General features: G+C 45.3%; 1 protein-coding gene across 2 annotated transcripts in view; it reads right to left on the bottom strand.

Annotated features, from left to right (window-relative positions):
• Nucleotides 1-14,036, bottom strand: part of Stxbp1 (syntaxin binding protein 1) — a 73,851-nt gene extending 59,815 nt beyond the window's left edge. The window contains exon 1 of one of the 2 annotated variants that reach the window (XM_090330676.1): nt 13,824-14,036. In XM_090330676.1, the coding sequence (XP_090186802.1) occupies nt 13,824-13,860 (37 nt within the window). In that variant the 5' untranslated portion in view covers nt 13,861-14,036. The remainder of the gene's footprint in view (nt 1-13,823) is intronic. The other variant, XM_090330677.1, reaches the window with a different exon arrangement.
• Between the last annotated feature and the right edge of the window lie 6,473 nt (nt 14,037-20,509).

Raw genomic sequence — 20,509 nt, 5'->3', positions numbered from 1 at the left:
AGAGTGCTTGCCTAGCATGTACAAAGACTCAGGCTCAATCCCTTGGTATCAAATACATTCAAAAAGAAAAAAAAGCCAGAAGTGGTGCAGTGGCTCAAGTGGTAGAGTGTTATCCATGAGAAGGCACAAGGACAGTGCTCAGGCCCTGAGTTCAAGCCTTGGGACTAGTTAAAAAAAAATGCCCAGTAACAAAGCTCACTCGCAGGACTGGGGTGGGAGAGTGGGAGAGAGTATATAAAACACCTAAATCATCCAAACAACTAAGAGAAACAAGACCATCAACTGAGTGTTCTGACTTCAAGTCAGAAGTTGTTTTTTTTTTTTTTTTTTTTTTTTTGCCAGTCCTGGGCTTGAGCTCAGGGCCTGAGCACTGTCCTTGGACTTTCTCAAGGCTAGAGCTCTACCACTTGAGCCTCAGCACCACTTCCAGCTTTTTTCTATGTATGTGGTGCCGAGGAATCGAACCCGGGTCTTCATGCATGCAAGGCAAGCCCTCTACCACTAGGCCAAACTCCCAGCCCATCAAGTCAGAATTTTTATTTTTATTTTTTTGCGGTACTGGGATCTGAACTTAAGAGCTTCATGTATCTATGATCTTGCTAAGCAAGCTTTCCACAACTGCACATTTCCTCCAGACCTTTTCTTCTTCTCGCTGATCCTGGGGCTTGAACTCAGGGGCTAGGCACTGTCCCTGAGCCTGTTTGTGCTCAAGGCTAGCGCTCTACCACTTGAGCCACAGCACCACTTTCTTACCCAACCTGACTTAGAACTATGTTCCTCAACCTTAGCCTCCTGAGTAGCTAGGATTTCAGGTATGAGTTACTGGCCCCTGGCTTTCAGACCCTTTTTGCTCTTCTTAGTTTTAGATAGTTCTTATGTTTTGCCAAAGCACATGCCTGAACCCCAATACTTTTATACTTCCCACTATAGCTAGAATAACAGGTACACACAACTATACTTACAAACTTTTTGCTGTAGTTAGCCTTGAACTTCTACATTCCTGAACTCAGTCCCCTGAGTAGCTAAAATCACAGGAAGTAATAGGCATGGTCTACGACTACAACTGTTTTTGGATTTTTTTTTGTTTTTGCTGTGTTTTGTTTTTTAAGAAAAAAGGACAAAAATAAACTGATACATTCTGAAATGAAAAGTCTACTAACAGCTTTGAAGTGAGTATCTGAATAATCTAAAAATATATATCACAAGAGACCGAAGGTCTTTCGCTCTACATGTATGGAAATCTCAAATATGCAAGGACCAGTTCCTTTCATGTTGAGTTCCAGTGGATTACTGGCCCACAGACTCATAACTCCAGACCCTCACAACCAGAAGGTTATGACTCCAGGTGTTAAAAGCTAGACTTACAGCTTTAAATGCTCAGGTTAGAGCAAGTTCCAGGCCTTCAAAGCAGAGGCTTGATGTTCTAAGGCCCCTTAGAAGCAGAAGCTTATGGCTCTAAGCTGAAGACTTAGAGCTCTTGGGGTTGCAAATAGAAGCTCATGGCTCGGGGCTTCGTGTGCTAAGGCCCCACAGCTAGTGTTACAGCTCCTGAGCTTTGTATTTTGTGGATCCCTGGCTCCTGGAATTCTTCCATGGACTGGGGTTTGTAGTCTCAGTTCTTCAAAGTCTCCTGCAATGTCAGCTCTCCAGCTCTCCACTGTCTTTCTCTCTCAGTACTTCCTCAGACCCTTCTCATCTTAGCTACCATAACTTCTGCTTCCACCTGTTCTGTGGAACTGCGGTCTCATTGCTGTTGCTCCTAGAGCTGGAAGCCCAGGATTCCTTCATCTGCTCAGTGTTACCAGCTTAGCCTGCTCTATCCAAAAAAGCTTCAAGAGAAGCTCTTTTGGGGATATCAAGGACTGGAAAAGTATTAAAAGAGCTTACTCATATAGCAGAAGAGGGGTACGGCATGCTGTGCACGGCTTCTAATGCCACCAATCACAGCCTCATGGCTTCTCATTTCATGGCTCAGTATTTTTGCTCAGTATCAAGGAGGAGCTCCTTGTCATGTCCTAAGTGAGAAGAGCTACGGGATGAGGGGGTCATCTAGAGTTCACCGAAGCTTATCTTGGAAGAAGTCTAGTCTTTCAGAGCTCATAAAGTTGTCTGGAGCAACACCTTCTCAAGTAGTAGCCATGGTTGCAGTGGTCTTCAAGGCTGGAGTGGAATTTCTTGAGTGCCTGCAAAGTGTTTGTTAATAGTCCAGCCTTGTTATCAAAGAAAGGGCTGCGGAATTGATAGCTCTCTGCTCAAGGCAGCTGGGCACAGGAAAAGAGTCTGGCACCTGTCTGTCAAATAGCCAAAAGACTCCCTTTTAACAGCTTCAATTATTCAAAGGAAAAACATTAAATGGTGCTTACAATAAAGATCTATCATAGAATTAACAGTCTCAACAGTAGTTAACAGTGCCTAACCCCTAACAGTACTTAACTGTCCCTTAGGGAGAGTTGGACCTATCTCAGATGGAGCAGGGATTCTGGAAGAACTTCCCCTGGACAAGAGTTCAAAAGGTATGACTGCTGAGTTGCTGGAGACAATTGAATTGCCAGTGTCCTGTCCATTTCACTAAAAAAAAAGATACTTCACTAGCAGCCAAACACTTGTCTTATCTCAGAAGTCTCATGTCCCAAAAAAGCCAAGGGAAAAGTTTTCAGTGAACATTCAATAATCCTTTGCTGAGCCAGGCACCAGTGGCTCATATTTATAATTGTAACTACTCAGAAAACTGAGATCTGAGGATTGTAGTTCAAAGCAAACCCAGGCAGGAAAGCTCATGAGACCATCTCCAATTAACCACCAAAAAAGATGGAAGTGGAGCTGTGGCTCAGGTGGTAGAAGAGCAACATTGAGCAAAAAAGCGCATGACAGTGCCCAGGGCCTGAGTTCAAGCCCCAGGACTGGAACCAATAATAGTAATAATAATAATCCCTTGGTGGATACTGGAGCAGAAGCAGGCCCTCTTAAAACCTGGTAAGTAACAACACTTAGACTCTACCTCTTAGAGAAAATTCTGCCTATTGATATATATATATATATATAGATGAATATACATGCATGACAGTCAGTTCAAGGGCTGGGGGCATGGTGGAGGGGGTAGAGCCCTTGCCTGCCAAGCATGACACTCTAGTTTCAATACCAATATGACAAAAAAAAAACTACAAAAAGAAAAAATGGTTCACAACCAAAACCAAATTTTTTAATATCCTTAGATGCCTTTATTAGAAAAAATTAGAGCAAATTAACAACACATTCAAAAAGAAAGAAACTAATGTTTTACTTTTTTTTTTTTTTTGCCAGTCCTGGGCTTGAGCTCAGGGCCTGAGCACTGTCCTTGGACTTTCTCAAGGCTAGAGCTCTACCACTTGAGCCTCAGCACCACTTCCAGCCTTTTGCTACATATGTGGGGTACCAAGGAATCGAACCAGGGTCTTCATGCATGCTAGGCAAGCACTCTACCACTAGGCCAAACTCCCGGCCCGAAACTAATGTTTTAAAGGCAAGTAAAATATCCACCGAGTGTTTTCATGAGAATACAAACAAGATAAAATGAGATAAGAAATCATAATTATAAACAGAGAATGTACTTTTTGTTTTAGTTTGGTTCTTTGAAGACAGGCTATGTAGCCCAGGCTGCCCTGAAACTCTTGCTTCCATCCCCTGACTGCTGGGAACACATGTACTATTATGTCGGGCTTAAACTACTTCCAAAGTTATACCTTTTTTTTTCCTGGTCCTGGGGCTTGAACTCAGGGCCTGGGCACTATTCCTGAGCTTATTTTTTGCTCAAGACCAGAGCTCTACTACGTGAACCACAGCACCACTTCAGGCTTTTTCTGAGTACTTTATACTGGAGATAAGAGTTTCATGAAGCCAGGCACTGGTGGCTCATGCCTGTAATCCTAGCAACTCAGGAGGATGAGATCTGAGGATTGCAGTTTGAAGCCAGCCTAGACAAGAGAGCCCATAAGACTCTTATCTCCAAATAATTACCAGAAAACCTGAAGTGCCACAATGGCTCAAAGTGACAGAGAGCTAGTCTTGAGTGAAAAAGCTCAAGAAAGCTCCCAGGCCCTGAGTACAGACGCACAATGAAAAAAAAAATGTTTTTTCACAGGGCTGGAAAAGTAGCTTATTGGTAGAGTATCTGCCTAGCATGCATGAAGCCCTGGGTTCGATTCCTCAGTACCACATAAACAGAGGAAGTACTGTGGCTCAAGTGCTAGCCTTGAACAAAAGAAGCTCAGATACAGTGCCCAGGCCCTGAGTTTAAGGCCCAGGACTGGCAAAAAAAAAAAAAAAAAAAAAAAAAAGAAGAAGAAAGAAGAAAGAAGAAAGAGAAGAAGGAGAAGGAGGAGGAGAAGAAGAAGGAAGAAGGAAGAAGGAGGAGAAGGAGAAGGAGAAGGAGAAGGAGGAGGAGAAGGAGAAGGAGAAGGAGAAGGAGAAGAAGAAGGAGAAGGAGAAGGAGGAGAAGGAGAAGGAGGAGAAGGAGAACGAGGAGAAGGAGGAGAAGGAGGAGAAGGAGAAGAAGGAAGAAGGAAGGGGATAAGGAGGAGGAGGAAGAGGAGGAGGAGGAGGAGGAGAAGGAGGAGGAGGAGGAGGAGGAGAAGGAGAAGGAGAAGGAGAAGAAGAAGGAGGAGGAGGAGGAGAAGAAAGAAGACTTTCAGAGACGTTCTTGCCCTAGCTGTCTTCAAACCTCAATCCTCAGATCTCAGCCTCTTGAGTAGCTAGGATGACAGGTGTGAGCCACCAGTGTCCAGCTGAAATTATACAAATTAAAGGCAAAAAAATTTAAAATTTAAAATGTCTAGGTCTATTTGATAAGGAAAGATAAGTTGCCAAAATTGATTCAAAAAGTAGAAAGCTTAAAGAAATACTATTTAGCAGGGTACTGGTGGTTTATGCCTGTAATCTTACTACACAAGAGGCTGAGATCTGAGGATGGTGGTCTGAAGCTAGCCAGGCAGGAAAGTCTATGAGTCTGATACTCTCTCTCCCTCCTTCTCTCTCTCTCTCTCTCTCTCTCTCTCTCTCTCTCTCTCTCTCTCTCTCTCTCTCTCTCTCTCTCTCTCCCTCCCTCCCTCCCTCCCTCCCTCCCTCCCTCTCTCCCTTCCTTCCTCCCTCCCTTCTTCCCTCTCCCTCTTTTTCTCCCTCTTACTCTCCCTCTCTCCCCATCTCCCTCTTTCTCTGCCAGTGTTGGGCTTGAGCTCAGGGTCTGACCATTGTCCTTGGGGTTTTCTCAAGGCTAGAACCCTACCACTTGAGCCACTTCCAGCTTTTTTTCCTGTGTATGTGATACGGAGGAATTGAACCCAGGTCTTCATGCATACTAGGCAAGCACTCTACCACTAGGCCAAACTCCCAGTCCCTCTTTTCTCTTACAACCACCCCAAAGAACCAGAAGTAAAGCCATGGCTCAAGTGGTAGAGTACTAGCCTTGAGGGAAAAAAATCTCAGGTACAGCATCCAGGCTCCGAGTTCAAGCCCCAGGATTGGCACCAAAAAATGTTATCTATCGTTGCATACATAGCAACTTGAAACAACAAACATTTATTCTCCTAGAGATTGTGAGGTTTAGGAATTCGGAGCATGTAGCAGGGTGCTCTTGGCTCAAAGTCTCTCATTAGGTCACCATCAAGTGCCACCAGCTCTACTATGTCAAGACCGGAACTGAAGAACCCACCCATACCCTCCCTCTATTGTTTGTGGCCTCAGTTTTCTTGCTGACTACTGGCCAGGGACTTCAAATCTTTACACATGGGCCTGCCACAGGGATGCCCTCCCAAGAAAGAATGATGGCCGAGTTTAGTGACTTCGTGGGTGGCAACTACCTCAGGGGTAAATAATGACAGCAAGGCCACTGGAAGCCATTCTACCCCCAAAACAGGAAACAGAACTTCTAGAACAAGCTCGCACCTGTCATCCTTACTACTCAGGAGGCTAAGATCTGAGGACTGAGGTTCAAAGCCAACCTGGGCACTGGAGACCGTGAGACTCTCCCTAATTAATCACTAGAAAATCAGAAGTGGGGCTGTGGCTCAAAGGGTAAGGCAATAGCCTTGAATTGAAGAGTTCAAGGACAGCGTCTAGGCCCACAACCAACAACAACAAAACTTCTACAACACGGCTTGAAGGAGAGCAAGCAATGACAATTAGCATTCTTACTTTCCTTGCTTCTAGATTAGCTTGATTTACAACAAACTCTGTTTTTATAATCTTAAAAAGGATTTGCTGGGTTTTAAATATATATAATCATTTTTTAAAAAGTGAAGATCCAGTGGTACTCACTAGTCACTATGTTGAAAAAGTGGGAGAGAGCAAGGAGAAGCGTGATATGGCCCAAACAGAAATGTACTCTCTTCATCCAACTTATGTAACTGTAACTCCTCTGCACACCACCTTTATAACAATAAAAATTAAAATATATAACTCTTTTAAAAAGTGGAAATTTCAGCTCTGGCTCTGGCAGCATCTAAGAGCCCTAGCTCATCACGCTCCTACTCCTCTCACAATAGAATAACCTGGTATAATGCCATCTACCAGTCATTTTATTATTCACTCAAAACGTTATTTCTGATCCTCCCGTCCTGAGTGGACATAATTATCCCCATTTAATAGACGAGGAAATGGATACAGAATGATCAAGTTAGTTAGAATGAATGTAAGTGGTCAAATTAGAATTCAAAACAGGATTCACTCTCTCTCAAAAGCTAAGCTTTCTTGACTAGATCAGAATACCTGGACTGCCTACCACCCCTGGAACTCCCCTATTAAGCTTCTGGGGGAGAACTAGGGAGAGAGATCTGAAAGGATATCTGTGCATTTGAGTTCTGTAGAGTTATACTAGGACAAGCTGGGAAATTCTAATGCTCTGGGGAAGTCACAATTATGTGCTTTCCCATGAAAGTTCTCAATCACTGGTCAAGAAAAACTTAGACATCTTCACCATCCACTCACTACTCATCTCTCCAATATGGCTGCAGATTGTTTATTTTATTTTTTAATTTTTGCGCTGTACCGGTACTGAGGCCTGAACTCTCATTTAGCTTTCTTTCTCATAGCTGACCCACACTACCACTTGAACCATGTCTCCAGTTCAATATTTTGTTGGTTAACTGGAGATGAACTCTTGTACACTTTTCTTCTACTCTTTGAAAAAAACTGAAGATGACAAGACAGCCTACAAACCTGTGAGGGAAAATATTTCTAAGTCATATATCTGATGAATATTTCAAGACCTTTTCAAACTCACAAAGTAAAAGTGTATAAAAGGTTTAGAAACTTCACAAAAAATGATATATTAAAATATATGAGTTTTGGTCTCAACCTTCCTTTTGTCTTTAATAAAGGATATTTATTTGAATGTTTTTAAGGAAATATATGAAAAATCCTTAACAAATACAAATTAAAACTATGGAAATACCACTGTCTATAGCCATAGTTTTGAAATATCAAGTGCCACCAAACTGGTGGGAATATAAAATCTTATTGCCACTCTGGAGAACAATGGACAGTTCCTTATCATTATGATCCATTAATCTCAATCCTAAGCATTTTTTTTTTGTCTGTTGTAGACTTGAACTCTAGGCCTGGGCATTGTCCCTAAACTCTTCAGCTCAGGGTTTCTGCCCTACCCCTAGAGCCACAGGGCCACTTCCTCAGACCTAAGCATTTATGAAGCTATATGACGTTTTGTTCACAAAAACAAATCTGGAGTGGGGAGCATTGGAAGTGTGGCTCAGCAGTACAACCTCTATCTAGCAAGCATGAAATCCTGAGTTCAGCCTCTAGTACGTATCACTTTGAGCCATTCCACACTGGCTACCTTTCCACGGGTCTGGTAACCTCTGCCCTCAATGGAACTGATTTTTTTTTTTCATACATTGAAGACTAGTTTCCTTGAAAGAAAAAAAAAAAACCATCTTGATGTGAATACTTTATTCATAATTGCCCCAAATTGGAAATCAATTATATGCCCTACAGCTAGAAGATGGATAACCTGTAGTAGTACCTCCATACAATAGAAAATCAGTAATGAAAAGGAACAAACAACAGATACAACACTGACAAGAATCAGATGCAGTATGCTAGGTGAAAGTTCTATTTTTAGAGCTATATACTGCATGGTTCCATTGAAATGACATTCTGGAAAAGGCAAAACCACAGGGACAGAAATTAGTTGACCAGTTGCCAGGAGCCAGAGATGGACCAGAGATGGGAGAAGAAACTGATCATAAAGCCAGCAGGCAGGCACCTGGCTCATGCCTCTAATCCTAGCTACTTAGGAGACTGAGATCTGAGGATCAAGGTTCAAAGCCAGTCCAGGCACAAAAGGACCTGAGAGTCTTATCTCTTGAAAACAGGAAGTGGGGCTTGGCTCAAGGTCAAGGTGGTAGCCTTGAGTTGAAGAGCTCAGGGACACTGCCCAGGCCCAGGGGTAGGGTGGTAGCCTTGAGCTGAAGAGCTCAGGGACAGTGCCTAGGCGAGTCCAAACCCCATTACCCTCAAAAAAAAAAAAAGAAAAAAAAAGAAAGAAACTGATCATAAAGCAACAGCATAAGGGAATTGGGGTAGGGGTAATATTCTCTATTTTGACTATAGTAGTTGCTATATGATTGTATGTAATAGCTGAATTTGAGGAATTGTTCACTTTTTAGTGAATTCACTCTTTTAGTAAAAATAATTTTTAATTAAAAATGTCAAGAAATATTTAAAGTATTTTAAAATATACTTAAGGGCCAGGAGTTTGGCCTAGTAGTAGAATGCCTGCCTAGCATGTGTGAAAGACCTGGGTTCAATTCCTCGGTACCACATACATATAAAAAAAAGCTGGAAGTGGTGCTGTGGTTCAAGTGGTAGAGCTCTAGCCTTGAGAAAGCCCAAGGACAGTATGTAGGCCCTGACTGCCAGGCCAGGACTGGCAAAAAAAAATAATTAATTAATTAAATAAATAAAATATACTTAAGTAGGTGTATGCTAACCACAGATTTCTAACTTTTCACACGCAGTAATCCCAGTTACTGAGGAACCTCAGATCTGAGAATCAGGGGCCGGGAGTTTGGCCTAGTGGTAGAGTGCATGCCTAGCATGCACGAAGACCCAGGTTCGATTCCTCGGTATCACATACATAGAAAAAGGCTGGAAGTGGTGCTGTGGCTCAAGTGGCAGAGTGATAGCCTTGGCAAAATCCCAAGAACAGTGCTCAGGCCCTGAGCTCAAGCCCAGGACTGGCAAAAAAAAAAAAAAAAAGGTCTGAGAATCACAGTTTAGATCCAGCCAGGGCAGACAAGTCCAGAAACTCACATCTCTAATTAATCAGTAAAATGTCAGATGGGAGGCATGGCTCAGGCGGTAGAGAACCAGCCATGAACAAAAATGCTGAGTGAGCTGGGTGCTGGTGGCTCATACCTGTAATTCTAGCTACTAAAGAGGCTGAGATAGGATCATGAGGTTCAAAGCTGGTCCAGGCAATAAAGTCCAAGAGACTCTAATCTCTTACCCATCAAAACACTGGAAGTAGAGGTATGGTTCAAGTGGTAGAATGATAGCCTTAAGCAACAAAAGCTTACAGACAGTACTCAGGTCATGAGTTCAAGCCCCAAGACTGGCACATGCGTACAGATGTGCACACACACGCACGCACACACCACTGAATGAGAGTTAGAGGCCCCAGGTTCAATTCTCAGTCTTGGCACAAAAGATAAACAGGTACAAGGGCAGGGTGCTGGAGGCCGATATCTGTAATCCTTGCTACTCAAGAAGCTGAGATCAGAGGACCAGTGTTCAAAGCGAGCCCAGGCAGAAAAGTCCATGATACTCTTATGTCCAAATAACTATCAGAAAACTGAAAGTAGAGTTATGTTTCAAAGGCTGGTAGAGTGCCAGCCTTAAGCAAAAGGAGTTCAGGGACAGTTATTGGTTCCTGACTGACACTCTCTCCCCCACACACATACACAAAAAAAGTACAAAAACAAGCAAATAATAAGACTGGAGAGCCAGGCACGGTGGCTCAAGCCAGTTGCCAGGAGCCAGAGATGGAGCAGAGATGGGAGAAGAAACTGATCATAAAGCCAGCAGGCAGGCACCTGGCTCACGCCTGTAATCCTAGCTACTCAGGAGGCTGAGATCTGAGGATAACTGTTCAAAGCCAGTGAGATTCTAAAGACCATGAGACTTTTATCTCCAATTAACCAGTAGGAAACCAAGGGGTAGGCGGTAACCTTGAGTTCAGGGACAATGCCCAGGCCCTGAGGTAGGGCAATAGCTTGAGCTGAAAAGCTCAGGGACAGAGCCCAGGCTCAGAGTCCAAGCCCCACAACCAACAAAAAAAGAAATAAAAAAAGGAAAAAGAAAAGATTGGAGATTGCTTCAATCTAAGTGACTTTTCAACTTACATCTACGAATCATGGTTCCATCTAAAAAAGGTGGGTTTTGTATTTTTGTTTTTTGAGAATAGTCTCTATGTAGCCCAGGTTTGGCACTGAAGTTGAGACCCTCCTATCTCAGCCTCCTAAATTCTGTCATTACAGATTATTTCGTTCATAATTCATTTGTACTTCTTTCAAGGACTTTGTCCACCCCTTTTCTCCACCAAAACCATAGTTCCAAGAATAGATAGGTTATTTCTTTCCTCAAATCCTTCAACATTTTTCTTTTTTTGTTTCTTTGAAACAGGATTTCATTGTGCAGTCCAGGCTAGCTAGAACTTGATCTGTAGCCCAAGCTGGTATAGAACTCCCAATGCATTGGCTTCAGCCTCCTGAGCGCTGGAATTACAGGCGTGCACCGCCGTGCCCAACACCTGGACACTACTCTCTACATACCTTTTCATCTTGATATTTACTGAATTCACTGTGTGCCAGAAATTGTGTTAAACACCATGCCTGCATGCTCTGATTTAAAATTACAAATGCCACAAGATAAAATATGATTATCTACTTTACAGGTGAAGGAACTAAGGTATAAAATGGGTCTGAATTTTTTCCCAGGAAGTCTAATACCAGAGTCTACTAGTCATTATACTTTAGGGTCATTCATTCAACAGTAATTGGGTACCAGCAACTAATTCAGGCACTAAGGTTAGACATAAGAATGAGAAAAGGAAAAAAAAGAAAAAAAAAAGAATGAGACAAGTTTCTACTCTCTAGTTGGGCAAAAAAGTGGAATACACTAAGTATGTTCTAAGTAGGTAGGGGAAGTGATACGGAAAAAAACTTCCCAAAAAGGTGTTTGTCCCAAAGAGAGAGAGTACAGTCCCAGGTTTGACTCCGCTGTCAGCTAAGATCCAGTTAGTTCAAACCAAATGTTTTCCATCCCTCTACTTTTGGTACACTATAGGTTATTAATTTAGATTGAAAGACAAGGCTGTGAAGATGTTTAAATTGTACACAATAGTTAGAAAATGTCTTTATTTCATTTTTTGAGAGAACAAGACATTGCTAGAAATCTATTCTGAAATTAGGAACCATAATTAAGATTGCAATAATATAGTTTCCCAAAATCTATACCTAACTCAATGGTTAGGGGAATAGAATCCTGTTCATACATGTACCAGTTTTATGTAAAATTGGTTTGCTTTAATTTTTGTACATAATCATTTTGCTTTGTTTCAGTAAATGATTTTGGTTGTAAGGCCGGGAGTTTGGCCTATTAGTAAAGTGCTTGCTTAGCATGCACAAAGACCTGGGTTTATTCGTCGGTACCACATACATAGAAAAAAAGCTCAAATGGTAGAGCTCTAGCCTTGAGAACGCTCAAGGACAGAGCTCAGGGCCTGAATTCAAGGCCCAGGACTAGAAAAAAAATAATTTTGATTGTATTGCAAACTGATTTGTTTTTCTTTTGCCTTTATGATGCTTGCTCCTTCGGATGAAAAAAGTCAAGGGATAAAAGAGAAGCCACCTGCATAAACAAGGGTTCTTGAAAAAAGATGCAAAAATACTTGATTTCTCTGACACACAGTAGACAGTGTACTAGAATCAAACATGTAACATTCCATTTCATGTTTCACAATCCTTTAAGAGGTTATTAAGGGAAATTGTATACAGAGAATAATGAAGAACCTCATCTCTTACTGAAGTTGCAAGGAAATGGACACCAGCTTTTTAAATTTTAATTAACACTTGCTTTAGCAGTCATTTAACTGCTCCAGAGCTCCATTTCTTTCCTTTTTGGGGGGGGTGAGAGGAGAAAGGAGAACTGAGCACAGGGAAGGAGAATGTTGACATTAGAAATCCCTATGGATCCTTCCTGCCTTAAACATTTTTTTTCTCTTCAGCAAACAGCTCAAGTATCAGAACCTTTACCCATGAGACTTGTTTTGTTTTAAATCACTGATGTTATAGTAAACATTTTGCAAATGTTCCATTTTCGGGGTGAGGGGAAGGGTTCCATTTTTATAGCAATTTTATTCTGATGGAATAGGTCAGATAAGATTGTACAGCCAGACTCACCAGTAGGAATATTTCCCATTTACCAATGGGGGGGGGGGAAAGAGGAGGAAAAATCCAGTTCTGTTATGATGCTCAAAAAGAACACTACACAGTCAAAAGCATAAAGGCATTTCATACCAGGAAGGTGGGGGGCGGGTGGCTATAATAGGAAAGGATCACCGCAAAGGAAGCTCTTCACAAATATCCACCATTTTTATTCCTTTTTTCCCCCTTTTTTTTAATCCTCTCCTGGAGAGAAAAGGCCAGTTTTTATTTGCTCTTAATCCGAAGAGGTAGCAAAAGCCACAGCAGCCCCCCTGCACTGTTGTTATAAAATACTGGAGAGGTGCTATTTTTATTTTATTCTTTTACACAGATCACCCACCTTTTTTTTCTCCTTCCCCGTATTTTCCTTTCACCGTGTACCTGGTTAAGCAGACACTCACCACGATCACCTTTGTAAATTTTTTTTAAAATCCGAGCCCATAAACAACCATTTCCTCCCTGCTGCAGCCTTCTGAGCTGTCTGGCTCTAGCCAAGCCGGGGGCTGAGCCCTGCAGACTGCGGCGCTGGGCAGGGCCACAAGGGTCGCAGCACACTGGAGCTTTCCGCACCTCCCCGGGGACAGAAGGGGGTTCGCGACCCCGGGGAGACCCCGCCCTCCAAGCCAAGCCCCGGGAAGGAGGCCGAGAGCCTGGCCTCGGGAAAACAGGCAAACGGGCGTCTCCACCCTAGATGGGGCGGGAGCGGGCCCCGGGCTGCACTGCCGGCGCCGGCCGCTCCCAGGTGGATCCCCGCTGAAGGGGGTCAGCGGCTGGGCTCCCCCGGGCAGGGGAAAGAAAGGAGAGGGGAGCAGAGAGGAGCGGGGCTGCAGGCCAGGATTTCGCTCTTCACGACTCACCAGCGAGGGTGGGAAAGGGGGAACTGATGGCGACCAGAGAAGGAGCGGGGTCGAGGTGGGGGGGCGCGGGGAATAGAGAAGGCGAGGAAGGAGAAAGAGGAGGTGGGGGGAGCCCGGGGAGCCCGGGTGGTGCCGCAGAGCGGGGAGACGGCAGGCTGCGGGGCGGGGGGGACGGCAGGACAGCTAGGAACGCGAGATCGGGGTCTGCGGAGGAGGGGGCGGAGAGGGACGGCCTGACGAAGGTGAGCTGGAGGCCAGGGGGTGAGCAGAGCGGGGAGGGGCGGAGGGCGGAGGTGCCGGGCGGACGGAGGAGCAGGCCCCGGGGACGGAGGGGGAGAAGGGAGGCGGCGGGAGGGGCGGCCGCCCCCCAGGCCGGTGGGATTCCCTCAGGGACGGTGGCACCAGATCACGGAGCCCGGCGAGCGCGGAGCCCCGGGTCCCCGCGGGCGGCCGCGGACCCCGGCTGCGGGCAGGACCTGCCTCTACTTACTCTCTCCGACCACGGCTTTGAGGCCAATGGGGGCCATGGTGCTGGGTGAGTCTCTGGGCTCCGACTTTTCCTCGGGCAATGCCCGCGGACACTACAACCTCCTCTTTCCCAGACCCGAGCTCTCGGCTGGCTGCAGCCCGCCGCCCCGCAGCCGCGTTCCTCCGGATCGACGGACGCGCGGACTCGGCTCGGGGGCGCGGCGGCGCCGGCCAGAGAGAGGCTGCCGAGCCCGCGGTGCGCGAAGGGGCGGGCCGCGGGGGCGGGGCTTCGCCCCAGCCGTCAGCGTCACCCGCGCCTCTCCACCAATCACATCACGGCCCAGAGGCTCAGCTCCGCCCTCTGGGATGCGGCTGGGCGTGAGGAGGCCCGGGGGGCTGGGGAGCGAGCCTCGCCCTCCCCCTCCCCTCACGCGCCCAGCGCGCGCGCGCCGAGCCCTGGGTCCTCAAGTCCTGTCCGCCGCCTCCGCACCGGGATGTCTGGCGGCAGGACTCTCCGGAAAATCCCGCTACCGCACGGCCGTTCGTCTTTCTAGGAACCGGCCCTAGTTCCCTGCCACCGAACGACCTCCGATCCGTGGAGCGCAGACCGAAACTCGACGCAGCGCGCGGTGTGTCCGAGCCACCTCCATCTTTCTGAGTGTCTGGATCCGGAGATCCACCATTTCCGGGGCTCTTCTATGTGTCTACCACATCCCCTCATTAAAACCCCACACCAGAGCACGCATCACTGGCTTTTACCTCGATTTCCAGATAAATAACAAAGCTCTGAGTGTCCGCCTGGGACTGTGGCAGCGTGCTGGCCTGGCGTGCGTGAAACCCTGGGTTTGGTGCCTCAGACGCCGAGGAAGCTAGACGCCCTCTGTGATGAAGAGGGAGGGTGCTGGCCTTGAACAAAAAGAAGCTCAAAGACAGGGCCCAGGCCCTGAATTCAGGCCCCAGGACTGGGGGAAAAAAAAAAAATGGAGGCTTGGATGTTAGAAAGAAGAAAAAACATAAGATGTGCCAGATGGTGCATCATTTATTAACAAATATTATTGTTCTCCTGTGGCGATGTGTAATCTGCCACTGTGGGCACTGCACAAGGGAAGACACTGCCCTTGTTTGGACGTCAAAAATTCTTACCAGGAAGGTGGTATAGAATCAACTCTGAACTCAGCATCCCCTTCCTGGAGAACTACATTCACCAACACGGTCCTAAGAAGGTTCTCTCTGGACTTCTTAATTTCTTTGTGCTGGTCATGGGGCTCGAACTCAGTGCCTGGAGTGCTCCCTGTACCTTAGCTTCTTTATCAAGACTGGCACTGAACACTTGAGCTACAGCTCTACTTCCAAGTTTTGGGTGGTTAATTGGAAATAAGAGGCTCGTGTACTTTCCTTCCCTACTAGCTTTGAATCTCAATCTTCTGATCTCAGCCTCCTGAGTAGCTAGGACCACAGGTCTAAGCAACCAGTACTAGGCTTCACTGGACTTTTTTTTTTGTTAATGGTGAATACTGTTTTTGAAATAAGGAACAAGAGTTAGAAATGTAGCCTCTGGTAAGCAGGATTTGCCCAATGTGTGAAAAGCCTTGTCCTTGAATCTCGGCAGAATAAATAAATAAACAAATATACAAATAGCATAGCAAATCTGCTTCTGTTTCCAGAGAAAAACAAGTTAAGCTAATAAAAAGAATAGGCAAGCTAGTAGTAGTAAAAATCAGTTACTAGTCAGTAAAGATTTGGAATAGACCAGGTGCTAATGGCTCATGCTATAATCCTAGCTACTCAGGAAGCTGAGACATGAGGATCAGGGTTCAAAGTCAGCCCTGGCAAGAAAGCTTGTGAGACTCTTATTGCCAATTAACCACCAGAAAACTAGAATAGAGTTGTAGCTCAAAGTGATAGAGCACAAGTACATAGGTAGTAAGTGATCAAGGAACGGTCCAATTCTGGAATCTGAATTCTGAGCCATTATTATATACTGAACAAGAAGAAAAGAAGCTGACTCCTTCCTAAGGAGGATTTTTCTGAATTCATGGAGGGAATGTTGGCCAGCCAAAGACAAAAATAACCACATGTCCTAGCTCAAGTCACAAGCTCCAAAAATTACCATCTTCTCACCTTTACCCAAATCTACCTCAGAAGAACCTCTGAATGACTTCATAGAGAGAGGGTAATAATGTATCTTTTTTTACATCTTGATCCACATAACATATAACCGCTCTTGGGTTCATTTGGAGGAGGAGATGGTTTATAGATGAGGGTACCAGGATGCACTTGGGATGCTACAGGCTTCTCCCTTAGCCAGCTGGTATGTGTCAGCAGAGATACCACAACTTCTGCCTCTACTGTGGAAATAGAAAGCATGACCTGGAAAGTCATTTAATGGCTAAGGAGTAGGAATGGTAAGGGCTCCTCCTATCATTCATCCTTTCAGTGTGTCAATGAGGATTGCCTGAGTGCCCTGGAAGTGCAGTCCATGTGTTATCAGAGATGATTCTTGCCCTCAGGAAGCTGTGTTCTGGTGCGCGTGGCTCTGGCTGTAACTCTAGTTACTCAAGAGGCTGAAATCTGAGAATCACTGACCTGGGCAGAAAAGTCTGTGAGTCTCGTATTACCAATTAACTACCAAAAAGCTGAAAGTGGAGCTATAGCTCAGATGGGGGAGCCTGAACCTTGAGCAAAATAGCCAAGCAAGAGTGTGTAGCCATGAGTTCAAACCCCAGTACTAGCGTGCATATGCACACACACGTGCGCGCGCACACACACACACACAAGGTTTCAACAAGTAAGATAAAGAAAAATATAGCAGGTTCTTCCGGAAGAAGGACAAAAAAAAAAGAAATGATTTCCTGCTGATGTGTACCTGAGATGTTTGCTAGGGATATCCAAAATCAGAACTGATTGTTGAAAGAGCCAGTGGAGTGACAGACTGTGAACTCACCTAAGATTCCCTGGCTGTGGGGCAGCAAGCTGGAATCACTCTAAACGTGGAATTCAAAACCTAGTTCTTGACATCTCTGAGTTTTGTAAAAGGGCATTAAAACATGCAGATAAGGTGGCTCTGAGGCGTCTGACAGATGGCCAACATGAAAGAAACCCTATGATCTTTATCCCTTATCTTGGCTTAGTTTATATGTGGCTAGAGCTCTTAGGAATTTTCACACGATTCTCACAGTGGCACTATTTCCCCAGCCTCAGGGAAATCAAGCCACCTGCATAAGGCCATACTGCTCTAATGCAGACCCAGGACACAACTTCCTCTAACTTCTTGGGAGAGAGCTCCAGAGCCCGGGGCATAACCCCAAGGCTCTGACTGAAGGACAGATTTGGCAGTAAGAAAACATTGTCTTGGCAAGTGGAGAGAGAATCCATATCCCTAGAGACAGATTCACTGTCTGCTGCCCCGACCCATCCCAGGCTCCCTGCGGACCCCCGCATAGCTGCAGTTGCAGGATGCAAAGACTTGGTCCTCCTCTAGGGCCGAACGCCCAGCAGGTGCACCTGCTTGTGCGCATGCGCAGCCTGCAGCCTCTGCAGAGCCGGTGGGTGCGGGGCGGGCAGCTGGGGTGGCCAGAGTCCTGTGATTTATGCACGGGGCATGCGATCGCCGAAGAGGATGCTGAGAAGATGCTCGCACTCATGGCAAATTAAGAGAGAGGTGCTCAGAAGGACAGGGAGTTGGAAAACAGAGGAACAAGAAATAGCAATGGCGTGGATAGGAGAAAGAAGAAACAGGGAGCTGGCTGTTGGTTGCCTAAACTGGACCTACTGAGAGCATCCATGATGGGAGAGATTCCCAGGCGTGGGTGCTCCTGGAGATCCTTCTCCTTTGAAGCTCCATGATCAGGTGCATTTTCCTCCCACTCCCTTCTTCTGGATATATGGATGCCAGTTTTCCCAGCACTGTTTCAGGGCTAATTTTAAAAAGATTCAACAAGATAGTATTTGTAAGGGACCATTATCTAATACTGGCTACTTGGTAAGGATTCCGTGAATGTTATCTATTAATATCATTGCTTCAAAAAGAAATGATGTGGGTTGGGAGTGTGGCCTAGTGGTAGAGTGTTTGCCTAGCATGCATGAAGCCCTGGTTCAATTCCTTGGTACCACAAACACAGAAAAAGCAGGACGTGGTGCTGTGACTCAGGTGGCAGAGCACTATGAACAAAAAGTGTCCAAGGACACTTCCCAGGCCCTGAGTTCAAGTCCCAGGACTGGCAAAAAAAATGATGAAATAATGTGAGCATCCATGGCACATGCTTATAATCCTAGCTACCCAGGAGGCGGAGATCTGAGAATTGTGGTTAGAAGCCAACCAGGACAGGAAAGTTTGTGAGGCTCTACTATCCAATTAACCACACACACACACACACACACACACACACACACACACACACACACACGTCTAGAGATGGAGCTGTCGCTCAAGTGATAGAGCATTAGACTTGAGCTAAAAAAACTTAGGGACAGGGCCCAGGCTCTGAGTTCAAGCTCCAAGACAGGCACCTCTCCCTCTCAAAATGAAATACATAAAAGTCAGGAGCCGGGCTCATGCCTGTAATCTGAGGATTCTATGACTGATCTAGATTAGCTGCCGGGAGAGGAGCCACGACAGGAGAGTAGTGGTAGAGTGCTCGCCTAGCATGCACAAAGCCCTGGGTTCGATTCCTCAGCACCACATACTCAGAAGAAGCCAAAAGTGGTGCTGTGGCTCAAGTGGTAGAGCAAAAAGTGTCCAAGGACAGTGCCCAGGCCCTGAGTTTAAGCCCCAGGACTGGCAAAAAAAAAAAAAAAAAGAGTCTCGATTATTGAAATTATGAGACATTTACCCACATTAAATGCTGTAATGGGTTGTTTTGCTTTTTTTTTTTAAGATGTTGTCTAGACTCCATGTCTGAATCCTGTAATCCAAACTTCATCAGGAGGCTAAAGAGTCCACGCCAGCCAAAGCAAAATGTTACAGAGATCCCATCCCAACCAATAAAAAAAAAAAGTGCTGATTGGGATTGGTGATGGAGGCCTGTAATCCTGGCTACTCAGGAGGCTAAGATCTGAGAATCATAGTTTGAAATAAGCCTAGGAAGGAAACTCCATGAGATTTACCTTCAATTAACCACCAGAAAGGCCAGACGTGGGGCAGTGGCTCAAGTGGTAGAGCACTAGCCTTGAGCAAAGAAGTTCAAGAGACAGAGATCAGGTCCTGAGTTCAAGCACTAGGATCTGCACTAAAAACAAAACAAAACAAAACAAACAAACAAACAAAAAAACCCTGCATACTGTGGTGTATGTCTATCACTCCAACTTTAAAAGATGCCTAAATTATAATCCAAGAGAGGTGGCTCACGCCTGTAATCCTAGCTACTCAGGAGGCTGAGATCTGATGATCAAGGTTCAAAGCCAGCCTGGGCACAAAAAGCACCTGAGACTCTTATCTCCAATTAACCTCTAAAAAATGGGAAGTGGGGCTTGAGCTGAAGAGCTCTGGACAATGCCCAGGCCCATGGGTAGGGTGGTAGCCTTGAGCTGAAGAGGTCAGGGTCAGCGCCCAGGCCAAGTTCAAGCCCCAAGACCCACAAAAAAAAAAAGCTTAAATATTGACATGAACTTGGAGATAACTACATAGACATATAACTCTACGATGGGATATATATTCTATAGACATATTGATATGTTATATAGATTGCTATGTTTGACATACAAAGCCTCAGATTAATTTTAATTTGGGTCTTAAATTTATGTACCAGGGATTGCATAGAGAGATTCCATTCTAGAATACTTGTTTGTTAAACTTGACATTTGAAATATGATGTAAAAAATCAGTGTTAATAACATCTTTTAATTTTAAAAAAGATGTCTAAATAGGAGATTATAGTTTAGATTGGCCCAGGGCAGAAAGTCAAGTCCCTGTTAAAAAAATTTATATAACAAGCAGGGTGCCAGCAGTTTACATCTCTAATCTTAGCTACTCAGGAGACTGAAATCAGAGGATCACATTTGAAGCCAGACCTGGCAGAAAAGCTTGCAACATTTATCTCAATTCACCAGCAAAATGCTGAACTGGAGAAGTGAGAGCTTGAGGCCTTGAGTTCAAGCCATGTCATCAGCACACACAAAAGAAAATCAAGTTTCAAGTCAAGCCATCTCATTTCTCTAATCCTAGCCACTCAGAAGGCTGAGATCTGACAATTGAAGTTAGAAGCCAGCTGGGCAGAAATGCCCAAGAGACTCTTATCTTCTATTATCTCCAATTAATCAGCAAGAAGCCAGATGAGAAGGTGTGCCTCAGTGGTGTAACCCCAGCCTTGAGTGGAAAAAGCTAAGGGAGAAAGCTAGGCCCAAAGTTCAAGCCCCAGTACTGATGCACTCCTGTACACACACACACACACACACACACACACACACACACACACACACACACACCCTGGATCTTCCCGGTTCTGCCTGGGTGGTCTTAGAACTGCTTAGGCTCTCTCCAGGGTGCCTCAGGCATCTTTATTACACGCCCCCCACCCACTCCCTGCCCCCAGCACCAGAGCCCTAAAAAGCTCTCTGGAGTCTGAGGTAAGCAGGCGTGCACTCCCCCACCCCCATTACACTTAGGCTGTCTTTCTACGCACTCCCCAAAGCTTCCTGCCTCTTCCACAGCCCTCTCTCCTCCCTCCTACACACTTCTTTTGTCTACTGTCTTCCCACTTCTGCCTTTTC

This window comes from Megascapheus bottae, chromosome 3 (assembly GCF_031878675.1).
Source record: "Megascapheus bottae isolate mThoBot1 chromosome 3, mThoBot2.hap1, whole genome shotgun sequence".
Lineage (NCBI taxonomy): Eukaryota > Metazoa > Chordata > Mammalia > Rodentia > Geomyidae > Megascapheus > Megascapheus bottae.
Note: the sequence above shows the minus strand (reverse complement) of the source record. Positions and strands in the feature narration are given on the sequence as shown.